This window comes from Ostrea edulis, chromosome 3, assembly GCF_947568905.1.
Source record: "Ostrea edulis chromosome 3, xbOstEdul1.1, whole genome shotgun sequence".
NCBI lineage: Eukaryota > Metazoa > Mollusca > Bivalvia > Ostreida > Ostreidae > Ostrea > Ostrea edulis.
This window is the reverse complement of record NC_079166.1, coordinates 42,646,500-42,674,233: the sequence shown is the minus strand read 5'-3', so window position 1 is coordinate 42,674,233 and position 27,734 is coordinate 42,646,500. Positions and strand designations below refer to the sequence as shown.

The following is a 27,734-nucleotide window of genomic DNA, read 5'->3' as shown; positions in this document are numbered from 1 at the left end:
GCTTTGTCTAATTCTTTTATCTACAATTTACAGATGATGTGAACCTCATCATAAGAACTGTGCTCGTGTTTGATGACAACTAGCACTTGGCCGTGATGGTAAGCAACAACATTACATTTCTCAATCTCTCGTCCAATTTTTACTTCTCAACCATCAAATCTAATTTATTTATCTGATGTAGTTATCACAAATCATGTAACAACCACCACATGTACTGTGATGGTGTGTGATGACAACTAGAACTTGCCCCTGATGGTAAGAACATTATTACATTTCTCTTCTTAATCAAATCTTTACTTCTGAACCAACAAATCTGTCATTTCTCTAGTCTCTTCCTATCCTCATCTAGTTATCAGAATTGATGTGCTTCCCATCACGTGCACTGTGCTGGTGTGTGATGACAACTAGCACTTGCCCCTAATGGTAAGAACATTACATTTCTCAATCTTCCACTTAATCTACACTTTTCCACTATAAAATCTTTAAATTCTTTAATCTTTTCACTTTATTTAATTCTCTTATCTACAATTTACAGATGATGTGCTCCTCATCATAAGAATTGTGCCCCTGATGGTAAGAACATCATTACATTTCTCAATCTCTCGTCCAATTTTTACTTCTCAACCATCAAATCTGTTATTTCTCTAATCTGTTGATGTAGTTATTACAAAATTTAATGATGTGCCAAACATCACATGTACTGTCCTGGTGTGTGGTGACAACTAGCACATGACCTGATGGTAAGAAAATCATTACATTTCTCAATCTCTTGCCAAATCACTTTTGCTTTGTCTAATTCTTTTATCTACAATTTACAGATGATGTGAGCCTCATCATAAGAACTGTGCTCGTGTTTGATGACAACTAGCACTTGGCCCTGATGGTAAGCAAGAAAATTACATTTCTCAATCTCTCGTCAAATTTTTACTTCTCAACCATCAAATCTGTTATTTCTCTAATCTGTTGATGTAGTTATTACAAAATTTAATGATGTGCCAAACATCACATGTACTGTCCTGGTGTGTGGTGACAACTAGCACATGACCTGATGGTAAGAAAATCATTACATTTCTCAATCTCTTGCCAAATCACTTTTGCTTTGTCTAATTCTTTTATCTACAATTTACAGATGATGTGAGCCTCATCATAAGAACTGTGCTCGTGTTTGATGACAACTAGCACTTGGCCCTGATGGTAAGCAACGACATTACATTTCTCAATCTCTTGTTAACTTTTTTACTTCTCAACCATCAAATCTGTTATTTCTCTAATCTGTTGATGTAGTTATTACAAAATTTAATGATGTGCCAAACATCACATCTACTGTCCTGGTGTGTGGTGACAACTAGCACTTGCCCCTGATGGTAAGAACATCATTACATTTCTCAATCTCTTGCCAAATCACATTTGCTTTGTCAAATTCTTTTATCTACAATTTACAGATGATGTGAGCCTCATCATAAGAACTGTGCTCGTGTTTGATGACAATTAGCACTTGGCCCTGATGGTAAGCAACAACATTACATTTCTCAATCTCTCGTCCAATTTCTACTTCTCAACCATCAAATCTGTTATTAATCTGATGAAGTTATCACAAATGATGTGCCAACCATCACATGTACTGTGCTGGTGTGTGATGACAACTAGCACTTGCCCCTGATGGTAAGAACATTATTACATATCTCAATCTCTTCTTAATCAAATCTTTACTTCTGAACCAACAAATCTGTTATTTCTCTACTCTCTTCCTATCCTCATCTAGTTATCAGAATTGATGTGCTTCCCATCACGCGCACTGTGCTGGTGTGTGATGACAACTAGCACTTGCCCCTGATGGTAAGAACATCATTACATTTCTCAATCTCTTGCCAAATCACTTTTTCTTTGTCTAATTCTTTTATCTACAATTTACAGATGATTTGAGCCTCATCATAAGAACTGTACTCGTGTTTGATGACAACTAGCAGTTGGCCATGATGGTAAGCAAGAAAATTACATTTCTCAATCTCTCGTCAAATTTTTACTTCTCAACCATCAAATCTGTTATTTCTCTAATCTGTTGATGTAGTTATTACAAAATTTAATGATGTGCCAAACATCACATGTACTGTCCTGGTGTGTGGTGACAACTAGCACTTGACCTGATGGTAAGAACATCATTACATTTCTCAATCTCTTGCCAAATCACTTTTGCTTTGTCTAATTCTTTTATCTACAATTTACAGATGATGTGAACCTCATCATAAGAACTGTGCTCGTGTTTGATGACAACTAGCACTTGGCCGTGATGGTAAGCAACAACATTACATTTCTCAATCTCTCGTCCAATTTTTACTTCTCAACCATCAAATCTAATTTATTTATCTGATGTAGTTATCACAAATCATGTAACAACCACCACATGTACTGTGATGGTGTGTGATGACAACTAGAACTTGCCCCTGATGGTAAGAACATTATTACATTTCTCTTCTTAATCAAATCTTTACTTCTGAACCAACAAATCTGTCATTTCTCTAGTCTCTTCCTATCCTCATCTAGTTATCAGAATTGATGTGCTTCCCATCACGTGCACTGTGCTGGTGTGTGATGACAACTAGCACTTGCCCCTAATGGTAACAACATTACATTTCTCAATCTTCCACTTAATCTACACTTTTCCACTATAAAATCTTTAAATTCTTTAATCTTTTCACTTTATTTAATTCTCTTATCTACAATTTACAGATGATGTGCTCCTCATCATAAGAACTGTGCCCCTGATGGTAAGAACATCATTACATTTCTCAATCTCTCGTCAAATGTTTACTTCTCAACCATCAAATCTGTTATTTCTCTAATCTGTTGATGTAGTTATTACAAAATTTAATGATGTGCCAAACATCACATGTACTGTCCTGGTGTGTGGTGACAACTAGCACTTGACCTAATGGTAAGAACATCATTACATTTCTCAATCTCTTGCCAAACCACTTTTTCTTTGTCTAATTCTTTTATCTACAATTTACAGATGATGTGCTCCTCATCATAAGAATTGTGCCCCTGATGGTAAGAACATCATTACATTTCTCAATCTCTCGTCCAATTTTTACTTCTCAACCATCAAATCTGTTATTTCTCTAATCTGTTGATGTAGTTATTACAAAATTTAATGATGTGCCAAACATCACATGTACTGTCCTGGTGTGTGGTGACAACTAGCACATGACCTGATGGTAAGAAAATCATTACATTTCTCAATCTCTTGCCAAATCACTTTTGCTTTGTCTAATTCTTTTATCTACAATTTACAGATGATGTGAGCCTCATCATAAGAACTGTGCTCGTGTTTGATGACAACTAGCACTTGGCCCTGATGGTAAGCAACGACATTACATTTCTCAATCTCTTGTTAACTTTTTTACTTCTCAACCATCAAATCTGTTATTTCTCTAATCTGTTGATGTAGTTATTACAAAATTTAATGATGTGCCAAACATCACATCTACTGTCCTGGTGTGTGGTGACAACTAGCACTTGCCCCTGATGGTAAGAACATCATTACATTTCTCAATCTCTTGCCAAATCACATTTGCTTTGTCAAATTCTTTTATCTACAATTTACAGATGATGTGAGCCTCATCATAAGAACTGTGCTCGTGTTTGATGACAATTAGCACTTGGCCCTGATGGTAAGCAACAACATTACATTTCTCAATCTCTCGTCCAATTTCTACTTCTCAACCATCAAATCTGTTATTAATCTGATGAAGTTATCACAAATGATGTGCCAACCATCACATGTACTGTGCTGGTGTGTGATGACAACTAGCACTTGCCCCTGATGGTAAGAACATTATTACATATCTCAATCTCTTCTTAATCAAATCTTTACTTCTGAACCAACAAATCTGTTATTTCTCTACTCTCTTCCTATCCTCATCTAGTTATCAGAATTGATGTGCTTCCCATCACGCGCACTGTGCTGGTGTGTGATGACAACTAGCACTTGCCCCTGATGGTAAGAACATCATTACATTTCTCAATCTCTTGCCAAATCACTTTTTCTTTGTCTAATTCTTTTATCTACAATTTACAGATGATTTGAGCCTCATCATAAGAACTGTACTCGTGTTTGATGACAACTAGCAGTTGGCCATGATGGTAAGCAAGAAAATTACATTTCTCAATCTCTCGTCAAATTTTTACTTCTCAACCATCAAATCTGTTATTTCTCTAATCTGTTGATGTAGTTATTACAAAATTTAATGATGTGCCAAACATCACATGTACTGTCCTGGTGTGTGGTGACAACTAGCACTTGACCTGATGGTAAGAACATCATTACATTTCTCAATCTCTTGCCAAATCACTTTTGCTTTGTCTAATTCTTTTATCTACAATTTACAGATGATGTGAACCTCATCATAAGAACTGTGCTCGTGTTTGATGACAACTAGCACTTGGCCGTGATGGTAAGCAACAACATTACATTTCTCAATCTCTCGTCCAATTTTTACTTCTCAACCATCAAATCTAATTTATTTATCTGATGTAGTTATCACAAATCATGTAACAACCACCACATGTACTGTGATGGTGTGTGATGACAACTAGAACTTGCCCCTGATGGTAAGAACATTATTACATTTCTCTTCTTAATCAAATCTTTACTTCTGAACCAACAAATCTGTCATTTCTCTAGTCTCTTCCTATCCTCATCTAGTTATCAGAATTGATGTGCTTCCCATCACGTGCACTGTGCTGGTGTGTGATGACAACTAGCACTTGCCCCTAATGGTAACAACATTACATTTCTCAATCTTCCACTTAATCTACACTTTTCCACTATAAAATCTTTAAATTCTTTAATCTTTTCACTTTATTTAATTCTCTTATCTACAATTTACAGATGATGTGCTCCTCATCATAAGAACTGTGCCCCTGATGGTAAGAACATCATTACATTTCTCAATCTCTCGTCAAATGTTTACTTCTCAACCATCAAATCTGTTATTTCTCTAATCTGTTGATGTAGTTATTACAAAATTTAATGATGTGCCAAACATCACATGTACTGTCCTGGTGTGTGGTGACAACTAGCACTTGACCTAATGGTAAGAACATCATTACATTTCTCAATCTCTTGCCAAACCACTTTTTCTTTGTCTAATTCTTTTATCTACAATTTACAGATGATGTGCTCCTCATCATAAGAATTGTGCCCCTGATGGTAAGAACATCATTACATTTCTCAATCTCTCGTCCAATTTTTACTTCTCAACCATCAAATCTGTTATTTCTCTAATCTGTTGATGTAGTTATTACAAAATTTAATGATGTGCCAAACATCACATGTACTGTCCTGGTGTGTGGTGACAACTAGCACATGACCTGATGGTAAGAAAATCATTACATTTCTCAATCTCTTGCCAAATCACTTTTGCTTTGTCTAATTCTTTTATCTACAATTTACAGATGATGTGAGCCTCATCATAAGAACTGTGCTCGTGTTTGATGACAACTAGCACTTGGCCCTGATGGTAAGCAACGACATTACATTTCTCAATCTCTTGTTAAATTTTTACTTCTCAACCATCAAATCTGTTATTTCTCTAATCTGTTGATGTAGTTATTACAAAATTTAATGATGTGCCAAACATCACATCTACTGTCCTGGTGTGTGGTGACAACTAGCACTTGCCCCTGATGGTAAGAACATCATTACATTTCTCAATCTCTTGCCAAATCACATTTGCTTTGTCAAATTCTTTTATCTACAATTTACAGATGATGTGAGCCTCATCATAAGAACTGTGCTCGTGTTTGATGACAATTAGCACTTGGCCCTGATGGTAAGCAACAACATTACATTTCTCAATCTCTCGTCCAATTTCTACTTCTCAACCATCAAATCTGTTATTAATCTGATGAAGTTATCACAAATGATGTGCCAACCATCACATGTACTGTGCTGGTGTGTGATGACAACTAGCACTTGCCCCTGATGGTAAGAACATTATTACATATCTCAATCTCTTCTTAATCAAATCTTTACTTCTGAACCAACAAATCTGTTATTTCTCTACTCTCTTCCTATCCTCATCTAGTTATCAGAATTGATGTGCTTCCCATCACGCGCACTGTGCTGGTGTGTGATGACAACTAGCACTTGCCCCTGATGGTAAGAACATCATTACATTTCTCAATCTCTTGCCAAATCACTTTTGCTTTGTCTAATTCTTTTATCTACAATTTACAGATGATGTGAGCCTCATCATAAGAACTGTGCTCGTGTTTGATGACAACTAGCACTTGCCCCTGATGGTAAGAACATTATTACATATCTCAATCTCTTCTTAATCAAATCTTTACTTCTGAACCAACAAATCTGTTATTTCTCTACTCTCTTCCTATCCTTATCTAGTTATCAGAATTGATGTGCTTCCCCATCACGCGCTCTGTGCTGGTGTGTGATGACAACTAGACCTTGCCCCTAATGGTAAGAACATTACATTTCTCAATCTTCCACTTAATCTATACTTTTTCACTATCAAATCTTTAAATTCTTTTCACTTTATTTAATTCTCTTATCTACAATTTACAGATGATGTGCTCCTCATCATAAGAACTGTGCTGGTGTGTGATGACAACTAGCACTTGGCCCTGATGGTAAGCAAGAACATTACATTTCTCAATCTCTCGTCAAATTTTTACTTCTCAACCATCAAATCTGTTATTTCTCTAATCTGTTGATGTAGTTATTACAAAATTTAATGATGTGCCAAACATCACATGTACTGTCCTGGTGTGTGGTGACAACTAGCACTTGACCTGATGGTAAGAACATCATTACATTTCTCAATCTCTTGCCAAATCACTTTTTCTTTGTCTAATTCTTTTATCTACAATTTACAGATGATGTGAGCCTCATCATAAGAACTGTGCTCGTGTTTGATGACAACTAGCACTTGGCCCTGATGGTAAGCAACAACATTACATTTCTAAATCTCTCGTCCAATTTTTACTTCTCAACCATCAAATCTAATTTATTTATCTGATGTAGTTATCACAAATGATGTAACAACCACCACATGTACTGTGATGGTGTGTGATGACAACTAGCACTTGCCCCTGATGGTAAGAACATTATTATATTTCTCTTCTTAATCAAATCTTTACTTCTGAACCAACAAATCTGTCATTTCTCTAGTCTCTTCCTATCCTCATCTAGTTATCAGAATTGATGTGCTTCCCATCACGCGCACTGTGCTGGTGTGTGATGACAACTAGCACTTGCCCCTGATGGTAAGAACATCATTACATTTCTCAATCTCTTGCCAAATCACTTTTTCTTTGTCTAATTCTTTTATCTACAATTTACAGATGATGTGAGCCTCATCATAAGAACTGTGCTCGTGTTTGATGACAACTAGCACTTGCCCCTGATGGTAAGAACATTATTACATATCTCAATCTCTTCTTAATCAAATCTTTACTTCTGAACCAACAAATTTGTTATTTCTCTACTCTTCCTATCCTCATCTAGTTATCAGAATTGATGTGCTTCCCCATCACGCGCTCTGTGCTGGTGTGTGATGACAACTAGACCTTGCCCCTGATGGTAAGAACATTACATTTCTCAATCTTCCACTTAATCTATACTTTTTCACTATCAAATCTTTAAATTCTTTTCACTTTATTTAATTCTCTTATCTACAATTTACAGATGATGTGCTCCTCATCATAAGAACTGTGCTGGTGTGTGATGACAACTAGCACTTGGCCCTGATGGTAAGCAAGAAAATTACATTTCTCAATCTCTCGTCAAATTTTTACTTCTTAACGATCAAATCTGTTATTTCTCTAATCTGTTGATGTAGTTATTACAAAATTTAATGATGTGCAAAACATCACATGTACTGTCCTGGTGTGTGGTGACAACTAGCACTTGACCTGATGGTAAGAACATCATTACATTTCTCAATCTCTTGCCAAATCACTTTTTCTTTGTCTAATTCTTTTATCTACAATTTACAGATGATGTGAGCCTCATCATAAGAACTGTGCTCGTGTTTGATGACAACTAGCACTTGGCCCTGATGGTAAGCAACAACATTACATTTCTAAATCTCTCGTCCAATTTTTACTTCTCAACCATCAAATCTAATTTATTTATCTGATGTAGTTATCACAAATGATGTAACAACCACCACATGTACTGTGATGGTGTGTGATGACAACTAGCACTTGCCCCTGATGGTAAGAACATTATTACATTTCTCTTCTTAATCAAATCTTTACTTCTGAACCAACAAATCTGTCATTTCTCTAGTCTCTTCCTATCCTCATCTAGTTATCAGAATTGATGTGCTTCCCATCACGCGCACTGTGCTGGTGTGTGATGACAACTAGCACTTGACCCTAATGGTAACAACATTACATTTCTCAATCTTCCACTTAATCTACACTTTTCCACTATAAAATCTTTAAATTCTTTAATCTTTTCACTTTATTTAATTCTCTTATCTACAATTTACAGATGATGTGCTCCTCATCATAAGAACTGTGCCCCTGATGGTAAGAACATCATTACATTTCTCAATCTCTTGTCAAATTTTTACTTCTCAACCATCAAATCTAATTTATTTATCTGATGTAGTTATCACAAATCATGTAACAACCACCACATGTACTGTGATGGTGTGTGATGACAACTAGAACTTGCCCCTGATGGTAAGAACATTATTACATTTCTCTTCTTAATCAAATCTTTACTTCTGAACCAACAAATCTGTTATTTCTCTAGTCTCTTCCTATCCTCATCTAGTTATCAGAATTGATGTGCTTCCCATCACGCGCACTGTGCTGGTGTGTGATGACAACTAGCACTTGCCCCTGATGGTAAGAACATCATTACATTTCTCAATCTCTTGCCAAATCACTTTTGCTTTGTCTAATTCTTTTATCTACAATTTACAGATGATGTGAGCCTCATCATAAGAACTGTGCTCGTGTTTGATGACAACTAGCACTTGCCCCTGATGGTAAGAACATTATTACATATCTCAATCTCTTCTTAATCAAATCTTTACTTCTGAACCAACAAATCTGTTATTTCTCTACTCTCTTCCTATCCTTATCTAGTTATCAGAATTGATGTGCTTCCCCATCACGCGCTCTGTGCTGGTGTGTGATGACAACTAGACCTTGCCCCTAATGGTAAGAACATTACATTTCTCAATCCTCCACTTAATCTATACTTTTTCACTATCAAATCTTTAAATTCTTTTCACTTTATTTAATTCTCTTATCTACAATTTACAGATGATGTGCTCCTCATCATAAGAACTGTGCTGGTGTGTGATGACAACTAGCACTTGGCCCTGATGGTAAGCAAGAACATTACATTTCTCAATCTCTCGTCAAATTTTTACTTCTCAACCATCAAATCTGTTATTTCTCTAATCTGTTGATGTAGTTATTACAAAATTTAATGATGTGCCAAACATCACATGTACTGTCCTGGTGTGTGGTGACAACTAGCACTTGACCTGATGGTAAGAACATCATTACATTTCTCAATCTCTTGCCAAATCACTTTTTCTTTGTCTAATTCTTTTATCTACAATTTACAGATGATGTGATCCTCATCATAAGAACTGTGCTCGTGTTTGATGACAACTAGCACTTGGCCCTGATGGTAAGCAACAACATTACATTTCTCAATCTCTCGTCAAATTTTTACTTCTCAACCATCAAATCTGTTATTTATCTGATGTAGTTATCACAAATGATGTACCAACCATCACATGTACTGTGCTGGTGTGTGATGACAACTAGACCTTGCCCCTGATGGTAAGAACATTACATTTCTCAATCTTCCACTTAATCTATACTTTTTCACTATCAAATCTTTTAATTCTTTTCACTTTATTTAATTATCTTATGTACAATTTACAGATGATGTGAGCCTCATCATAAGAACTGTGCTCGTGTTTGATGACAACTAGCACTTGGACCTGATGGTAAGCAAGAACATTACATTTCTTAATCTCTCGTCAAATTTTTACTTCTCAACCATCAAATCTGTTATTTCTCTAATCTGTTGATGTAGTTATTACAAAATTTAATGATGTGTCAAACATCACATGTACTGTCCTGGTGTTTGATGACAACTAGCACTTGACCTGATGGTAAGAACATCATTACATTTCTCAATCTCTTGCCAAATCACTTTTGCTTTGTCTAATTCTTTTATCTACAATTTACAGATGATGTGAGCCTCATCATAAGAACTGTGCTCGTGTTTGATGACAACTAGCACTTGGCCCTGATGGTAAGCAACAACATCACATTTCTCAATCTCTCGTCCAATTTTTACTTCTCAACCATCAAATCTAATTAATTTATCTGATGTAGTTATCACAAATGATGTGCCAACCATCACATGTACTGTGCTGGTGTGTGATGACAACTAGCACTTGCCCCTGATGGTAAGAACATTATTACATTTCTCTTCTTAATCAAATCTTTACTTCTGAACCAACAAATCTGTCATTTCTCTAGTCTCTTCCTATCCTCATCTAGTTATCAGAATTGATGTGCTTCCCATCACGCGCACTGTGCTGGTGTGTGATGACAACTAGCACTTGCCCCTAATGGTAAGAACATTACATTTCTCAATCTTCCACTTAATCTATACTTTTCCACTATAAAATCTTTAAATTCTTTAATCTTTTCACTTTATTTAATTCTTTTATCTACAATTTACAGATAATGTGCTCATCATCATAAGAACTGTGCCCCTGATGGTAAGAACATCATTACATTTCTCAATCTCTCGTGAAATTTTTACTTCTCAACCATCAAATCAGTTATTTCTCTAATCTGTTGATGTAGTTATTACAAAATTTAATGATGTGCCAAACATCACATGTACTGTCCTGGTGTGTGGTGACAACTAGCACTTGACCTAATGGTAAGAACATCATTACATTTCTTAATCTCTTGCCAAACCACTTTTTCTTTGTCTAATTCTTTTATCTACAATTTACAGATGATGTGCTCCTCATCATAAGAATTGTGCCCCTGATGGTAAGAACATCATTACATTTCTCAATCTCTCGTCAAATTTTTACTTCTCAACCATCAAATCTGTTATTTCTCTAATCTGTTGATGTAGTTATTACAAAATTTAATGATGTGCCAAACATCACATGTACTGTCCTGGTGTGTGGTGACAACTAGCACTTGACCTGATGGTAAGAACATCATTACATTTCTCAATCTCTTGCCAAATCACTTTTTCTTTGTCTAATTCTTTTATCCACAATTTACAGATGATGTGATCCTCATCATAAGAACTGTGCTCGTGTTTGATGACAACTAGCACTTGCCCCTGATGGTAAGCAACAACATTACATTTCTCAATCTCTCGTCAAATTTTTACATCTCAACCATGAAATCTGTTATTTCTCTAATCTGTTGATGTAGTTATTACAAAATTTAATGATGTGCCAAACATCACATGTACTGTCCTGGTGTGTGGTGACAACTAGCACTTGACCTAATGGTAAGAACATCATTACATTTCTCAATCTCTTGCCAAACCACTTTTTCTTTGTCTAATTCTTTTATCTACAATTTACAGATGATGTGCTCCTCATCATAAGAATTGTGCCCCTGATGGTAAGAACATCATTACATTTCTCAATCTCTCGTCAAATTTTTACTTCTCAACCATCAAATCTGTTATTTCTCTAATCTGTTGATGTAGTTATTACAAAATTTAATGATGTGCCAAACATCACATGTACTGTCCTGGTGTGTGGTGACAACTAGCACATGACCTGATGGTAAGAAAATCATTACATTTCTCAATCTCTTGCCAAATCACTTTTGCTTTGTCTAATTCTTTTATCTACAATTTACAGATGATGTGAGCCTCATCATAAGAACTGTGCTCGTGTTTGATGACAACTAGCACTTGGCCCTGATGGTAAGCAACAACATTACATTTCTCAATCTCTTGTTAAATTTTTACTTCTCAACCATCAAATCTGTTATTTCTCTAATCTGTTGATGTAGTTATTACAAAATTTAATGATGTGTCAAACATCACATCTACTGTCCTGGTGTGTGGTGACAACTAGCACTTGCCCCTGATGGTAAGAACATCATTACATTTCTCAATCTCTTGCCAAACCACTTTTTCTTTGTCTAATTCTTTTATCTACAATTTACAGATGATGTGCTCCTCATCATAAGAATTGTGCCCCTGATGGTAAGAACATCATTACATTTCTCAATCTCTCGTCAAATTTTTACTTCTCAACCATCAAATCTGTTATTTCTCTAATCTGTTGATGTAGTTATTACAAAATTTAATGATGTGCCAAACATCACATGTACTGTCCTGGTGTGTGGTGACAACTAGCACATGACCTGATGGTAAGAAAATCATTACATTTCTCAATCTCTTGCCAAATCACTTTTGCTTTGTCTAATTCTTTTATCTACAATTTACAGATGATGTGAGCCTCATCATAAGAACTGTGCTCGTGTTTGATGACAACTAGCACTTGGCCCTGATGGTAAGCAACAACATTACATTTCTCAATCTCTTGTTAAATTTTTACTTCTCAACCATCAAATCTGTTATTTCTCTAATCTGTTGATGTAGTTATTACAAAATTTAATGATGTGTCAAACATCACATCTACTGTCCTGGTGTGTGGTGACAACTAGCACTTGCCCCTGATGGTAAGAACATCATTACATTTCTCAATCTCTTGCCAAATCACATTTGCTTTGTCTAATTCTTTTATCTACAATTTATAGATGATGTGAGCCTCATCATAAGAACTGTACTCGTGTTTGATGACAATTAGCACTTGGCCCTGATGGTAAGCAACAACATTACATTTCTCAATCTCTCGTCGAATTTCTACTTCTCAACCATCAAATCTGTTATTAATCTGATGAAGTTATCACAAATGATGTGCCAACCATCACATGTACTGTGCTGGTGTGTGATGACAACTAGCACTTGCCCCTGATGGTAAGAACATTATTACATATCTCAATCTCTTCTTAATCAAATCTTTACTTCTGAACCAACAAATCTGTTATTTCTCTACTCTCTTCCTATCCTCATCTAGTTATCAGAATTGATGTGCTTCCCATCACGCGCACTGTGCTGGTGTGTGATGACAACTAGCACTTGCCCCTGATGGTAAGAACATCATTACATTTCTCAATCTCTTGCCAAATCACTTTTGCTTTGTCTAATTCTTTTATCTACAATTTGAAGATGATGTGAGCCTCATCATAAGAACTGTGCTCGTGTTTGATGACAACTAGCACTTGCCCCTGATGGTAAGAACATTATTACATATCTCAATCTCTTCTTAATCAAATCTTTACTTCTGAACCAACAAATCTGTTATTTCTCTACTCTCTTCCTATCCTCATCTAGTTATCAGAATTGATGTGCTTCCCCATCACGTGCTCTGTGCTGGTGTGTGATGACAACTAGACCTTGCCCCTGATGGTAAGAACATTACATTTCTCAATCTTCCACTTAATCTATACTTTTTCACTATCAAATCTTTAAATTCTTTTCACTTTATTTAATTCTCTTATCTACAATTTACAGATGATGTGCTCCTCATCATAAGAACTGTGCTGGTGTGTGATGACAACTAGCACTTGGCCCTGATGGTAAGCAAGAACATTACATTTCTCAATCTCTCGTCAAATTTTTACTTCTCAACCATCAAATCTGTTATTTCTCTAATTTGTTGATGTAGTTATTACAAAATTTAATGATGTGCCAAACATCACATGTACTGTCCTGGTGTGTGGTGACAACTAGCACTTGACCTGATGGTAAGAACATCATTACATTTCTCAATCTCTTGCCAAATCACTTTTTCTTTGTCTAATTCTTTTATCTACAATTTACAGATGATGTGCTCCTCATCATAAGAATTGTGCCCCTGATGGTAAGAACATCATTACATTTCTCAATCTCTCGTCAAATTTTTACTTCTCAACCATCAAATCTGTTATTTCTCTAACCTGTTGATGTAGTTATTACAAAATTTAATGATGTGCCAAACATCACATGTACTGTCCTGGTGTGTGGTGACAACTAGCACTTGACCTGATGGTAAGAAAATCATTACATTTCTCAATCTCTTGCCAAATCACTTTTTCTTTGTCTAATTCTTTTATCTACAATTTACAGATGATGTGAGTCTCATCATAAGAACTGTGCTCGTGTTTGATGACAACTAGCACTTGGCCCTGATGGTAAGCAACAACATTACATTTCTCAATCTCTCGTCCAATTTTTACTTCTCAACCATCAAATCTAATTTATTTATCTGATGTAGTTATCACAAATGATGTGCCAACCATCACATGTACTGTGCTGGTGTGTGATGACAACTAGCACTTGCCCCTGATGGTAAGAACATTATTACATTTCTCAATCTCTTCTTAATCAAATCTTTACTTCTGAACCAACAAATCTGTTATTTCTCTACTCTCTTCCTATCCTCATCTAGTTATCAGAATTGATGTGCTTCCCATCACGCGCACTGTGCTGGTGTGTGATGACAACTAGCACTTGCCCCTGATGGTAAGAACATCATTACATTTCTCAATCTCTTGCCAAATCACTTTTTCTTTGTCTAATTCTTTTATCTACAATTTACAGATGATGTGATCCTCATCATAAGAACTGTGCTCGTGTTTGATGACAACTAGCACTTGGCCCTGATGGTAAGCAACAACATTACATTTCTCAATCTCTTGTCCAATTTTTACTTCTCAACCATCAAATCTGTTATTTATCTGATGTAGTTATCACAAATGATGTGCCAACCATCACATGTACTGTGCTGGTGTGTGATGACAACTAGCACTTGCCCCTGATGGTAAGAACATTATTACATATCTCAATCTCTTCTTAATCAAATCTCTTCTGAACCAACAAATTTGTTATTTCTCTACTCTCTTCCTATCCTCATCTAGTTATCAGAATTGATGTGCTTCCCCATCACGCGCTCTGTGCTGGTGTGTGATGACAACTAGACCTTGCCCCTGATGGTAAGAACATTACATTTCTCAATCTTCCACTTAATCTATACTTTTTCACTATCGAATCTTTAAATTCTTTTCACTTTATTTAATTCTCTTATCTACAATTTACAGATGATGTCCTCCTCATCATAAGAACTGTGCTGGTGTGTGATGACAACTAGCACTTGGCCCTGATGGTAAGCAAGAACATTACATTTCTCAATCTCTCGTCAAATTTTTACTTCTCAACCATCAAATCTAATTTATTTATCTGATGTAGTTATCACAAATCATGTAACAACCACCACATGTACTGTGATGGTGTGTGATGACAACTAGAACTTGCCCCTGATGGTAAGAACATTATTACATTTCTCTTCTTAATCAAATCTTTACTTCTGAACCAACAAATCTGTTATTTCTCTAGTCTCTTCCTATCCTCATCTAGTTATCAGATTTGATGTGCTTCCCATCATGTGCACTGTGCTGGTGTGTGATGACAACTAGCACTTGCCCCTAATGGTAAGAACATTACATTTCTCAATCTTCCACTTAATCTATACTTTTCCACTATAAAATCTTTAAATTCTTTAATCTTTTCACTTTATTTAATTCTTTTATCTACAATTTACAGATGATGTGCTCCTCATCATAAGAACTGTGCCCCTGATGGTAAGAACATCATTACATTTCTCAATCTCTCGTCAAATGTTTACTTCTCAACCATCAAATCAGTTATTTCTCTAATCTGTTGATGTAGTTATTACAAAAATTTAATGATGTGCCAAACATCACATGTACTGTCCTGGTGTGTGGTGACAACTAGCACTTGACCTGATGGTAAGAACATCATTACATTTCTCAATCTCTTGCCAAATCACTTTTGCTTTGTCTAATTCTTTTATCTACAATTTACAGATGATGTGATCCTCATCATAAGAACTGTGCTCGTGTTTGAGGACAACTAGCACTTGGCCCTGATGGTAAGCAACAACATTACATTTCTCAATCTCTCGTCAAATTTTTACTTCTCAACCATCAAATCTAATTTATTTATCTGATGTAGTTATCACAAATGATGTGCCAACCATCACATGTACTGTGCTGGTGTGTGATGACAACTAGCACTTGGCCCTGATGGTAAGAACATTATTACATTTCTCAATCTCTTCTTAATCAAATCTTCACTTCTGAACCAACAAATCTGTTATTTCTCTACTCTCTTCCTATCCTCATCTAGTTATCAGAATTGATGTGCTTCCCATCACGTGCACTGTGCTGGTGTGTGATGACAACTAGCACTTGCCCCTAATGGTAACAACATTACATTTCTCAATCTTCCACTTAATCTACACTTTTCCACTATAAAATCTTTAAATCCTTTAATCTTTTCACTTTATTTAATTCTCTTATCTACAATATACAGATGATGTGCTCCTCATCATAAGAATTGTGCTGGTGTGTGATGACAACTAGCACTTGCCCCTGATGGTAAGAACATCATTACATTTCTCAATCTCTCGTCAAATTTTTACTTCTCAACCATCAAATCTGTTATTTCTCTAATCTGTTGATGTAGTTATTACAAAATTTAATGATGTGCCAAACATCACATGTACTGTCCTGGTGTGTGATGACAACTAGCACTTGCCCCTGATGGTAAGAACATTATTACATTTCTCAATCTCTTCTTAATCAAATCTTTACTTCTGAACCAACAAATCTGTCATTTCTCTAGTCTCTTCCTATCCTCATCTAGTTATCAGAATTGATGTGCTTCCCATCACGTGCACTGTGCTGGTGTGTGATGACAACTAGCACTTGCCCCTGATGGTAAGAACGTTACATTTCTTAATCTTCCACTTAATCTTTACTTTTCCATTTTCAAATCTTTAAATTCTTTTCACATATCAATCACAATTGATGTGCTCCCCATGACATGTAACTAACACTCGCCTGTGATGGTGATCACATTAAATCTTTGAACTTTTGGTCCGATCTTTATTTCACTTTGCTTTATTTAATTCTCTTATCTGATGTAGTGATGGTAAGGTAGTAAGAACTTCATTACATTTCTGTATTTCTAGTCAATTCGTTACCTATCGACCATCAAGTCAATTTTTATTTTTCAAAAATAATTTATCACAAATGACGCACTAACCATCATATGTACTGTGCTGGTATGTGATGACTAGCACATGCCCGTGATCGTAAGAACATTATATTTCTCAATCTCTATTCACATCTTTACTTCTCAACCATCAAATCTTTTATTTCTCTAATCTGTTGATGTAGTTATCAAAAAAATGATTTGCTTTCCATCCGATGTGATGTGCTGGTGTGGTGAAAACTAGCACTTGCCCCTGATGGTAGGAACATCATTAGATTTCTCAACCTTTCGTTAAAATTTTACTTCTGAACAATCAAATCTGTTATTTCTTCAATCTGTTTAATATATATCACAAACGATGACCTGACGATCACAGGTACAGTGATGGTGTGTAATGATTGCCTCCGATGGTAAGAAAATCATTATATTTCTCAATCAGAAATATTTCTCAGGATCTTTTTTGTGATGGTCAGCTCATTATTACATCTCAAAGCTTTGGTCCTATCTTTCCTTCACCATTATTAAATCTGTTATTTTTCTAGTCTCTTCATCTAGCCATCACAAATGATGTGCTTCCCATCAAGTGTACTATGTGTGTGTGGTGACAACTAGCACTTGCCCCTAATGGTAACAACATTACATTTCTCAATCTTCATTAAATCTTTACCTTTCCACTAGGATATCTGTGAATTCTTTTCACTTATCATTCACATATGATGTGCTCTCCATCACATGTAACATGTTGGTGTGTGAACACAGCTAACACTAACCTTTGATGGTGATCACATTACATCTTAGAACTTTTGGGTATACTTTTATTTCACTTTGCTATATTTAATTCATCACATATACTGTGCTGGTGTGTGATGACAACTAGCACTTGCCCCTGATGATAAAAACGTTTCTTAATCTTCATTAAATCTTTACATTGCAACTAGGAAATTTGTAAATTCTTTTCACTTACCACTTACAAATGATGTGCTCACCATCACTGGTACAATGCTAGTTTGTGATAACTTGCACTTGTCAGTGATGTGAAAATCATGACATTTCTCTATCTCTAGACTAAGTAAAATAAAATTTCATTTCCTAAATGAGTTTGTTCAATACATGTATGATGTTTTTTAAAGGAAAACTATCCCAATTTACAAACTTTTTCATTGATTTTGGTATTTTTGTATTTTATATTCCAACTCAATGTTTTGTGTAATATGAAAAGAAGCAGTTTTTTTAATCCTCAATTTTCAGGTCCAGATGACCCTTACCCTTCTTTATATTAATAAAAAAAATATTCATACATGATTGTATTCTGTGGAAATTAAGGGGACCCGGGTTCAAATCCTAATTTGCTCCATTCCTGTTACAATTGACTAAAAGCACATGCTTGTGCTAAGAATTCTTACAGCACATATTTACAATTGTATTTTACATCCTCACATTGACTCTCATAATCATCCATACATGGTACGAGTTATCACACCTATACAGCAACCCCTGATGAATTCTGTTGGAATCCTCGTCATGTGTGAAGTGCTTTAGAATCCTGGCCTGGATTTCTCAAAAGAATTTTCTCCCACGAGGATCCAGGTTAGAATAGGTCCTCAGTAACCCTTCCTTGTCGTAAGAGGCGACATAATGGAGCGATCCTTCGGATGAGACAGCAAAACTGAGGCCCCGTGTCACAGCAGGTGTGGCACAATAAAGAACGATAAAGATCCCTCCCTGCTCAAAGGCCATAAGCACCGAGCATAAGCCTAAATTTTGCAGCTCTTCACCGGCAATGGTGATATTTCCACATGAGTGAAAGATTCTCGAGAGGTACGTTAAACAATATTCAATCAATTAATACAATCAAAACAATCGTAAGTTGAAACTTGGACTTAAGTCTGAGATTTTACTCAAATTTTGACTGTTCAATTCAAATAAAGAAAACTTTTTTCTGGGAAATCCAAAACTGGTACTTACAATTTACTGTACTGGAGATTCAACATCTTCCTGACATGATTTTATTAGGTTCTGTTCCCATCACATGTAAAGTGCTAGTGTATATTGGCAACTAGCACTTGCATGTTTGGGAACACATTCTTCAACATGTAAATTTATCACACAGATGAGATAACATGTACAATGTACATCTTTCTATGTACATTTTCTGCTTGTCAAATGAACAAACATGCAAAACAGTTGAAAAATATTGTAATTAAAATCATATGAACCAATGCAAAATCAAGTCTCCTTTTTCTCAAACCAGGAAGATCTATCACCACAAAATTCCGTGATTCTACAGTAGCTGTCTCACTACCAACATATGCTGACACATGTGCACAGAGAGCCAAGGGTCTCATGCCAGAACTAGTAATAAAGGAATGAAATATGACCTACCAGACATTGACACTGGCGACACTTGTCTTGTGCATCAGGGAAGGTGGCCCCATTGTTGTAGGTGGTGCCCTGGTGTGTACATCTGTCACATCTCAGACAGCCACAGGAATCGGTATAGGGAGAGGAACAGGTGGCCCGAGGGCACTCCACCCTTCTACAGTCCACAGACCCAAACTATAATGGATAAAGCATTTGGTCAAATCTTCATTTCACTTTGCTTTATCTAATTCTCTTATTTACAATTTACAGATGATGTCCTCCTCATCATAAGAACTGTGCTGGTGTGTGATGACAACTAGCACTTGACCCTGATGGTAAGAACATCATTACATTTCTCAATCTCTCGTCAAATTTTTACTTCTCAACCATCAAATCTGTTATTTCTCCAATCCATTGATGTAGTTATCACAAATGATGTGCCAACCATCATGGATTGACAGATACTAGTTTTTCCACTTACACTACAAGGATTTCCATTCAATACTTACTCTACAAGTACAGATGTTACACACATCCTTGCGTTTCGACTCCCCGTGTCTAATGACCTCACCGTTATACAGACAGTCGGTACATTCAGGACAACACTGGTTGGTGATTGGATGAGAACATTTCTGGTCAGGACAGGGTTTCTTGCTGCACGTTACTGAACCAGCCTACAGTGTAAATTAAACATTTAAGTTGCTTTACATACTTACCTCAACGTATGCAAAATACATGACTTATATCAGACATGATTTTTCTCCGTTTTCATCGCTTTCCAGACTTGAAAAATAGGTTCTCTATATAACAATTCTGCTTCCGAAAACTTCTAGTTTGTTCAATAAATTTCAACATTTATGAATCTCATTTTCCAGAATATGCATTTTGACCAATTTTACAGAGCGGTCAGTATTTCCTCATTGTATTCTTGCTGATTGGTTGAATCATTAATAAATAACCCAATCAGCAGAAACTGACTGTAAACATGAAGATACAACAGCGATGTTAAGGTCATTGATAAGGTCAAGCTTTTGAAGAACCTTTTAGTCGAGTGTTGGTAAATTGCCTACTATAGGACCTTTGCCAAAGACTAGGTTTGGAACTAATACTTACTTGCTATAATTATTAAAACCTCAGAATTGATTAGATTTCATTTCTGAAAAGCTTCTTAAAAGTGAAAATAATTTTTTTTGCCCGGCTAACGCACAAAATAGCAGAGCAATTGCTATTCATAACACCATGTTCACTGAATAACGTTACTTCTTAATAAACGCGAGATATCTCATGCTCTTACATGAGCCTAACGAATTATCATGCTTTCCAAATTTTCATTAAAAAACTGTCACATGTGCCTTTAAAATCGTTAGATCTTGAACAAGGCCATAAACATATGCTTGTCATCCCAATGTAATCTGGATATCGCAGCTAATATTGTTGGTTATCGTAATTACCAAAGTATATTTCACAAATCAAAAAAAAAAAAATCAAGAAAGGTTGATCCTTCAGCCCAATTCATAACATTGGTTCATTTGACCTCACCACTGTGAATATAAAACAGATGGGGGAACCAGCCTGTAGATCAAAGTTAACAGTAAAAATAACTTACTTTGCATGTAATAATGGAAAAGGTTGTAGAAAAATAGTGGAGTAGCAGCATTGTATAGGAAATTCATTGACACTCAGTATTCTTTTGCATTATTCAGTCTATATGTACTGGTATATTCGCAAGAAATTCTCAACACAACATACATGTAATCTTGTGCCTTAATTCAAGAAATGACAAGATCATTTCAAGATGCTTTGATGGCTCTGAACAAGTGATGCAATGAATTTGACAACTGTAAAATCATGTCACAACAACTTGGTCATCTGCTGCAGACAGAAGCTGGAAATAAACAAGCCTGTCTACATGTAGACACACAAGGGGAAAAAAGATTTCTTGACCAAATCGTTTTAGGCAGCCATCAAATACAGCATGTCACTGATTCAGAGGAACCATGGTGATCTTGAAATGGTTCTAAAAATTTGATAATGAATTTGTTAAGTTACCTGACACACACAGATTGAACAGGGGTCCTCTCTGTTCTGGAATCTTTTCCCATCCCCATAGATCCTCCCCTCCAGCAAACACCTGTCACATCTCTTACAGCACTCATCATACACTGGGTGACTACACTGGGTGGTGGGACATGTAATTCCTGAACATGACACGGAACCACCGTCACACTGACAGGTCCGACAACTCTCCCGGAAAGTCTCCTTGTTCAAAATGACCTTATTGTTATATAAACAGTCAGATCCGCAGCGAGGGCAACACTGGCCTCTGATTGGATGAGAGCACGTGATGGCAGGACATGTTCTCTGTGCGCAGTTGACATTTCCTTTCTGACAGGAGCATTCTTTACAGGGGTCCGATACGTCGGGAAACTTCTCACCATCCCGATAGAACTGGCGCCTGTACTGACAATCCTGACACTTTGGGCAGCAGTTGGTGACTGCAGGACTATTACAGCGCCCTCTAACATCCTGACACACCTTCTGTCGACACTGAATGTTCCCATTCACACAGTGACACTCCTTACACCGATCACCACTGTCCGGAAACATCTCCCCATTTCTGTATTCTTTGCCATTCAATAAACAGTCAGAGCATTCTGCACAACATTCCCGCTGCACGGGATGACTGCACTGTGTGCTCCTACACCGCTGTGCTCTACACTCCACATTGCCATTTCTACAGACACACTCCTGACAGGACCCTGGTGCACTAGGAACAGGCTGATTGTTAGGAACAACTCTCCCATCCACAAGACAGTTCCTACACTCAGGACAGCATCTCCCCTGGGTGGGGTTACTGCAGCTGGTGGCAGGGCATGGTAATGGAGAACAGGTGACGGTGCCCTGTCTGCACATGCACTCATTACAGGGATTGGTGTTATCTCGGAATCGTTGGTTATCCTTCAGCCTTCTGCCCTGATACATACAGTCCACACACTCTGCGCAGCACTGACCCTGCACAGGGTTCTTACATGACACTGCACGACATGGATTGGGTACGCAGGTGACATCCCCGTCCTTACAGGTACACGTCACACACGGGTCTCGGATGTCGCGGAACCTCTCCCCATTCTGGTACATACGACTCTTGTAGAAGCAGCCATTACACTCCGGGCAGCACCTGTTGGTGATGGGGTGCTGACATTTGGTGGTGGTGCAGTTAGAAGCTTTACAAACTACATTACCAAGGTTACAGGCACAGGTCTGACAACGGTCCCGAGGATTGGCAAACTCTTCCTTGTCTCGGTAAATCAGCCCGTTGTAATTACAATCTACCAAATGAAACACATTAGGTCAAAGATTATCTATCATTCGCATATACTTGAAACACACTAGTTATTGTTCTATTTTTGTATACATTCAAAATACATGTAATTTAAATTAGAAAAAAATCAATATATGCACCCAGGGGTGCATAAGCCGAGTTGCATGGGATACATTGTAAAGTCAGGAATGATGTGGCATATTTATAATTGTGAAGAACTAATTTCAGTTTTAAACTTTTCAAGTTACTGTCCAGAAACCATATTTGTCTGAAGTTTTCAATCTATTTTTGGTCACTGTGACCTTGACCTTTGACCTTTTTTCTCTAAAATCAATAGGGGCCTTGCTTTGCTGGTATCCAACAATATAACAAAGTTTCATTTGATTAAAATTAAAAATTTTCAAGTTATTCTCCGGAAACTAATTTTTTTTTGGAATTTAAAATCTATTTTCGGTCACTGTGACCTTGACCTTTGACCCATTTTCTCCAAAATCAATAGGGGTCTTCCTTACCTGGTACATAACAATATCTTTAAAGGACACAACGCATGTTTCTAAACTTTTTCATTTTTTCAGCAAAATTAACTCTTTTTATGCCTAAAACTACTTTAAATGTGTTTTAAATGAAATATTTTGCGTAGTTTTCGAGTTTGAAAGCGATGAAATTCAAATCTTGCGATATGCATATTTTCTTTCGCTAGTTTACGCGCCATTTTGTGTGACGTCATATGCGCCCTCGGGTTTGAAAACATCTATTAGCCATTTCATAAACAGATTAGATTTAATCGACAAAAAACCAATTGTCACGTTAACGGCTTGTAAATAATAATGCATTAAGATGTTTTGTGCCGTGCTCGGGTGTACTAGTTGTCTGTAGAAAGGATTTAGACTGAGTAATTTTCAATTTTTCAAAGGAAGGTACGAGAAAAAAGACGTGGATAATTTTTTTGTTGAAGAACTTTACCTTAAAAAACACACCCAGTCACCTTTTCAAACATCGCTTGGACAGAGACCCTGATAAACTGCGAGAAAATGGATATATCGAAGCTATAAGCACTGGTAGGCCTATAGCATACATTCTGTTTTGCTCTTCAAATTCAATACACACTCGGATCAACTGACCTTCACCTTGTAACAACATATATCGACGATGTATACAATGTAACTTCTACCAACTGGTAGATTTACAACAACAAAAAATAAAGATACAAAATAATTGAACTTTTAATTATACAAATAATAGAATATTGTATTTCCTAACTTTAAATTGAATCATAAAATTATTTCTTTATTGAACTCGTAGCATCTTGAGTGCGTCAGTAGGCTATAACGCCGTGCTACCACTTCGTACTTCCTAAAGACGTGCAGATCACAATTCAAAAATACAAATGTAGTAATAAGATTGCTTTATCAAAATAAAATAATGTGATTACCACTTTCAATTTGAATATTTTTATTGATTTGTGTGTGTGTTGTCTTTTTCTTTCTTTCCGAAATGCACGCGTGACAATAGCTTGGCATAGGGCCTAGTTGTCAACAATTTAACGTATCATAATTTGTCTAATCCAAAAATAAATAATGATTGCACTGTTTATTTTTAAAAAACAGCGCCAATTACTGATGTATAAAGGAATAACATCCCCAAACAGTTTGTAGACAGCGACCCATATAAACATTATTTACTCACAATTTTGCCGATTTCATACACGCTTTACTCGCTATATTTGGGTATTTACATCGTTATATGTGTGCACTGGTGGCGAATACATATAAAACTCGGACAATTTATCAACATCTATTTAAATGTTGCCCATGGTAAATTAATTAGGCCCCTAAAAGTTGAGTTTTTAATAATATCTCGCAGTACTTTCACAATCCGAAGGGCGCATGTGACGTCACTGTACCACGTGACTACCTACCTAATTAACTTGACTTTTTAAAATCGGGGCTTAGATTTAAGTCTGTATTGTGGTTAATTATCGCAAAATTTCGGCGAACGAACTAGCATAAAGAAGACAAAATGCATGTAATATTGTATACTTTGAAAACATGAGATATGTCCTTTAAGTGTCATTTGATTCGGATTTAAACTTTATGAGTTATCATCCGGAAACCAAATATTTCTGAAATTTTCATTCTATATTTGGTCACTGTGACCTTGACCTTTGACCTTTCTTCTCCAAAATCAATAGGGGTCTTCCTTACCTGGTACCCAACAATATATCAAAGTTTCATTTGATTCGGATTTAAACTTTCTGAGTTATCATCTGGAAACCAAATTTTTCTGAAATTTTCATTCTATTTTCGGTCACTATGACCTTGACCTTTGACAATTTTTCTCCAAAATTAATGGGTGTCTTCCTGACCTGGTACCCAACAATATATCAAAGTTTCATTTGATTAGATTGTAAACTTTTCGAGTTATCATCCGGAAACCAATTGTTGACGCCCAACCGCCCGCCCACATCACGAAACCAATAGCCAAGTTCAACTTAGTTGCAACTCGGCTAAAAATCAGTATATGCATCCAGGGGTGCATGAGCCGAGTTGCATGAGCCGAGTTGGCACATTGTAAAGCCAGGAATGATGTGACATATTTATAATTGCGAAAAACTAATTTCAGTTTTAAACTTTTCGAGTTACTGTCCAGAAACCATATTTGTCTGAAGTTTTCAATCCATATTTGGTCACTGTGACTTTGACCTTTGTTCTCCAAAATCAATAGGGGCCTTGCTTTGCTGGTATCCAACAATATATCCAAGTTTCATTTGATTCAAATTAAAAAAATTTCAAGTTATCCTCCGAAAACCAAATATTTTTGGAATTTTAAATCTATTTTCTGTCACTGTGACCTTGACCTTTTTTCTCCAAAATCAAAAGGGGTCTTCCTTACCTGGTACCCAACAATACATCAAAGTTTCATTTGATTCGGATTTAAACTTTATGAGTTATCATCCGGAAACCATATTTTTCTGAAATTTTCATTCTATATTCGGTCACTGTGAACTTGACCTTTTTTCTCCAAAATCAAAAGGGGTCTTCCTTACCTGGTACCCAACAATACATCAAAGTTTCATTTGATTCGGATTTAAACTTTCTGAGTTATCATCCGGAAACCAAATTTTTCTGAAATTTTCATTCTATATTCGGTCACTGACCTTGACCTTTTTTCTCCAAAATCAACAGGGGTCTTCCTTACCTGGTACCCAACAATATATCAAAGTTTCATTTGATTAGATTGTAAACTTTTCGAGTTATCATCCGGAAACCAATTGTTCACTCCCGCCTGCCTGCATCACCAAACCAATAGCCGAGTTCAACTTAGTTGCAACTCGGCTAATAAAGTGGAGCAGTCCTTCCCAGCCTAGCATACTCATGACAATGAACCTCATCCACATCACTGTTACACACACAATCATTCATTCACATACACAGTTGCGTTAATTTATCCTTTCCAACTCTATTGAGAAGGTTCAGTGAACTTATAAATATACACATATATCTATCCATATATATATCTGAGATGCATATTATAGCCCAATAGTTAGGAAAGTAAGTAAAACAGCCTTTAGATTTGATTGTTTTCCTGTACCTTTACACTCTGGACAACACTTTCCAGCCAGGAAGGCAGGATTTCTACATCTCGTCTCTGGACACTCCCTTTTGGCACAGGTGGCCTTTGATCCTATACACTGACACTCCTGGCAGGGGTCGGAGGGCAGACAGAACACATCACCTGACCTGTAGGTCCGTCCCTCCACAATACACTTATCCGAGGAACAAGATGGGCAGCATTTCCCGAGTTCATACACCGGGTCAATACAGTTCAGGACCGGGCATCTGACACGAGTACAGGTCACCACACCATTCTGTCAAATGAAACGAAAACTTTTGTATAATCCATCAGACGTCAACAATTAGTGAATTATGAAGACAATCCCTTATAAAATGTTTGATATATTCATATTGTATAGAATAAAACATTAACAAAGTTTCAAGCTTTTTTAAGGTTATGTATTTTAATTTAACAATTATGTCTTCATGGTAAGTATAATTATACCTGACATGTACACTGCTGGCAGGGGTTTTTGGGATTGACATAACTTTCCCCGTTCTGAAGCTGTTTGTTGCCATGACTACACATCTGACATGACCGACAGCATCCTCCTGGCCGTACAGTCGGATTGTTACACTGGGGAACTGGGCACACCATAGGCCGACAGGTGATGGACCCATCCTGAAATAATCATCTCCAATTAAATATTACCCGGGGGAAATACTAATTTACACCACCAAGTTACCATATAAGTTCATTACTTTCTATAGTTGACACAAGAATTGTCATATGTCATATGGAAATGAAAAAATTGGAGAAAAATTCAGATCATACATTTTTTTTGCTCTCATTTATTCAGACTGCATTGACATTACTGTGATTAGTGTGGGTCAAAGGTCAAGAGTTGAACAAATCACAATCACTTGTAAGATCACACAAACACAATATCCAGAAGTGAAATGTATCTACATTCCATGTCATTCGTACAAGTGAAATGTACAGTGTATCTACATTCCATGTCATTCATACAAGTGAAATGTACAGTGTATCTACATTCCATGTCATTCATACAAGAGAAATGTACAGTGTATCTACATTCCATGTCATTCATACAAGTAAAATGTACCGTATATCTACATTCCATGTCATTCATACAAGTGAAATGTACAGTGTATCTACATTCCATGTCATTCATACAAGTAAAATGTACCGTATATCTACATTCCATGTCATTCATACAAGTGAAATGTACCGTGTATCTACATTCCATGTCATTCATACAAGTGAAATGTACAGTGTATCTACATTCCATGT

General features: G+C 36.4%; 1 protein-coding gene across 1 annotated transcript in view; it reads right to left on the bottom strand.

Moving 5' to 3' along the window:
- The window catches only part of LOC125676486 (uncharacterized), a 148,853-nt gene that overhangs the window by 63,603 nt on the left and 57,516 nt on the right, over positions 1-27,734 (bottom strand). Inside the window, exons 34-38 of the mRNA XM_056157773.1 lie at positions 26,925-27,101; positions 26,457-26,733; positions 21,593-22,872; positions 20,053-20,217; positions 19,565-19,738 (exon numbers count right to left, since the gene is read on the bottom strand). Of these exons, the coding sequence (XP_056013748.1) occupies positions 19,565-19,738; positions 20,053-20,217; positions 21,593-22,872; positions 26,457-26,733; positions 26,925-27,101 (2,073 nt within the window). The remainder of the gene's footprint in view (positions 1-19,564; positions 19,739-20,052; positions 20,218-21,592; positions 22,873-26,456; positions 26,734-26,924; positions 27,102-27,734) is intronic.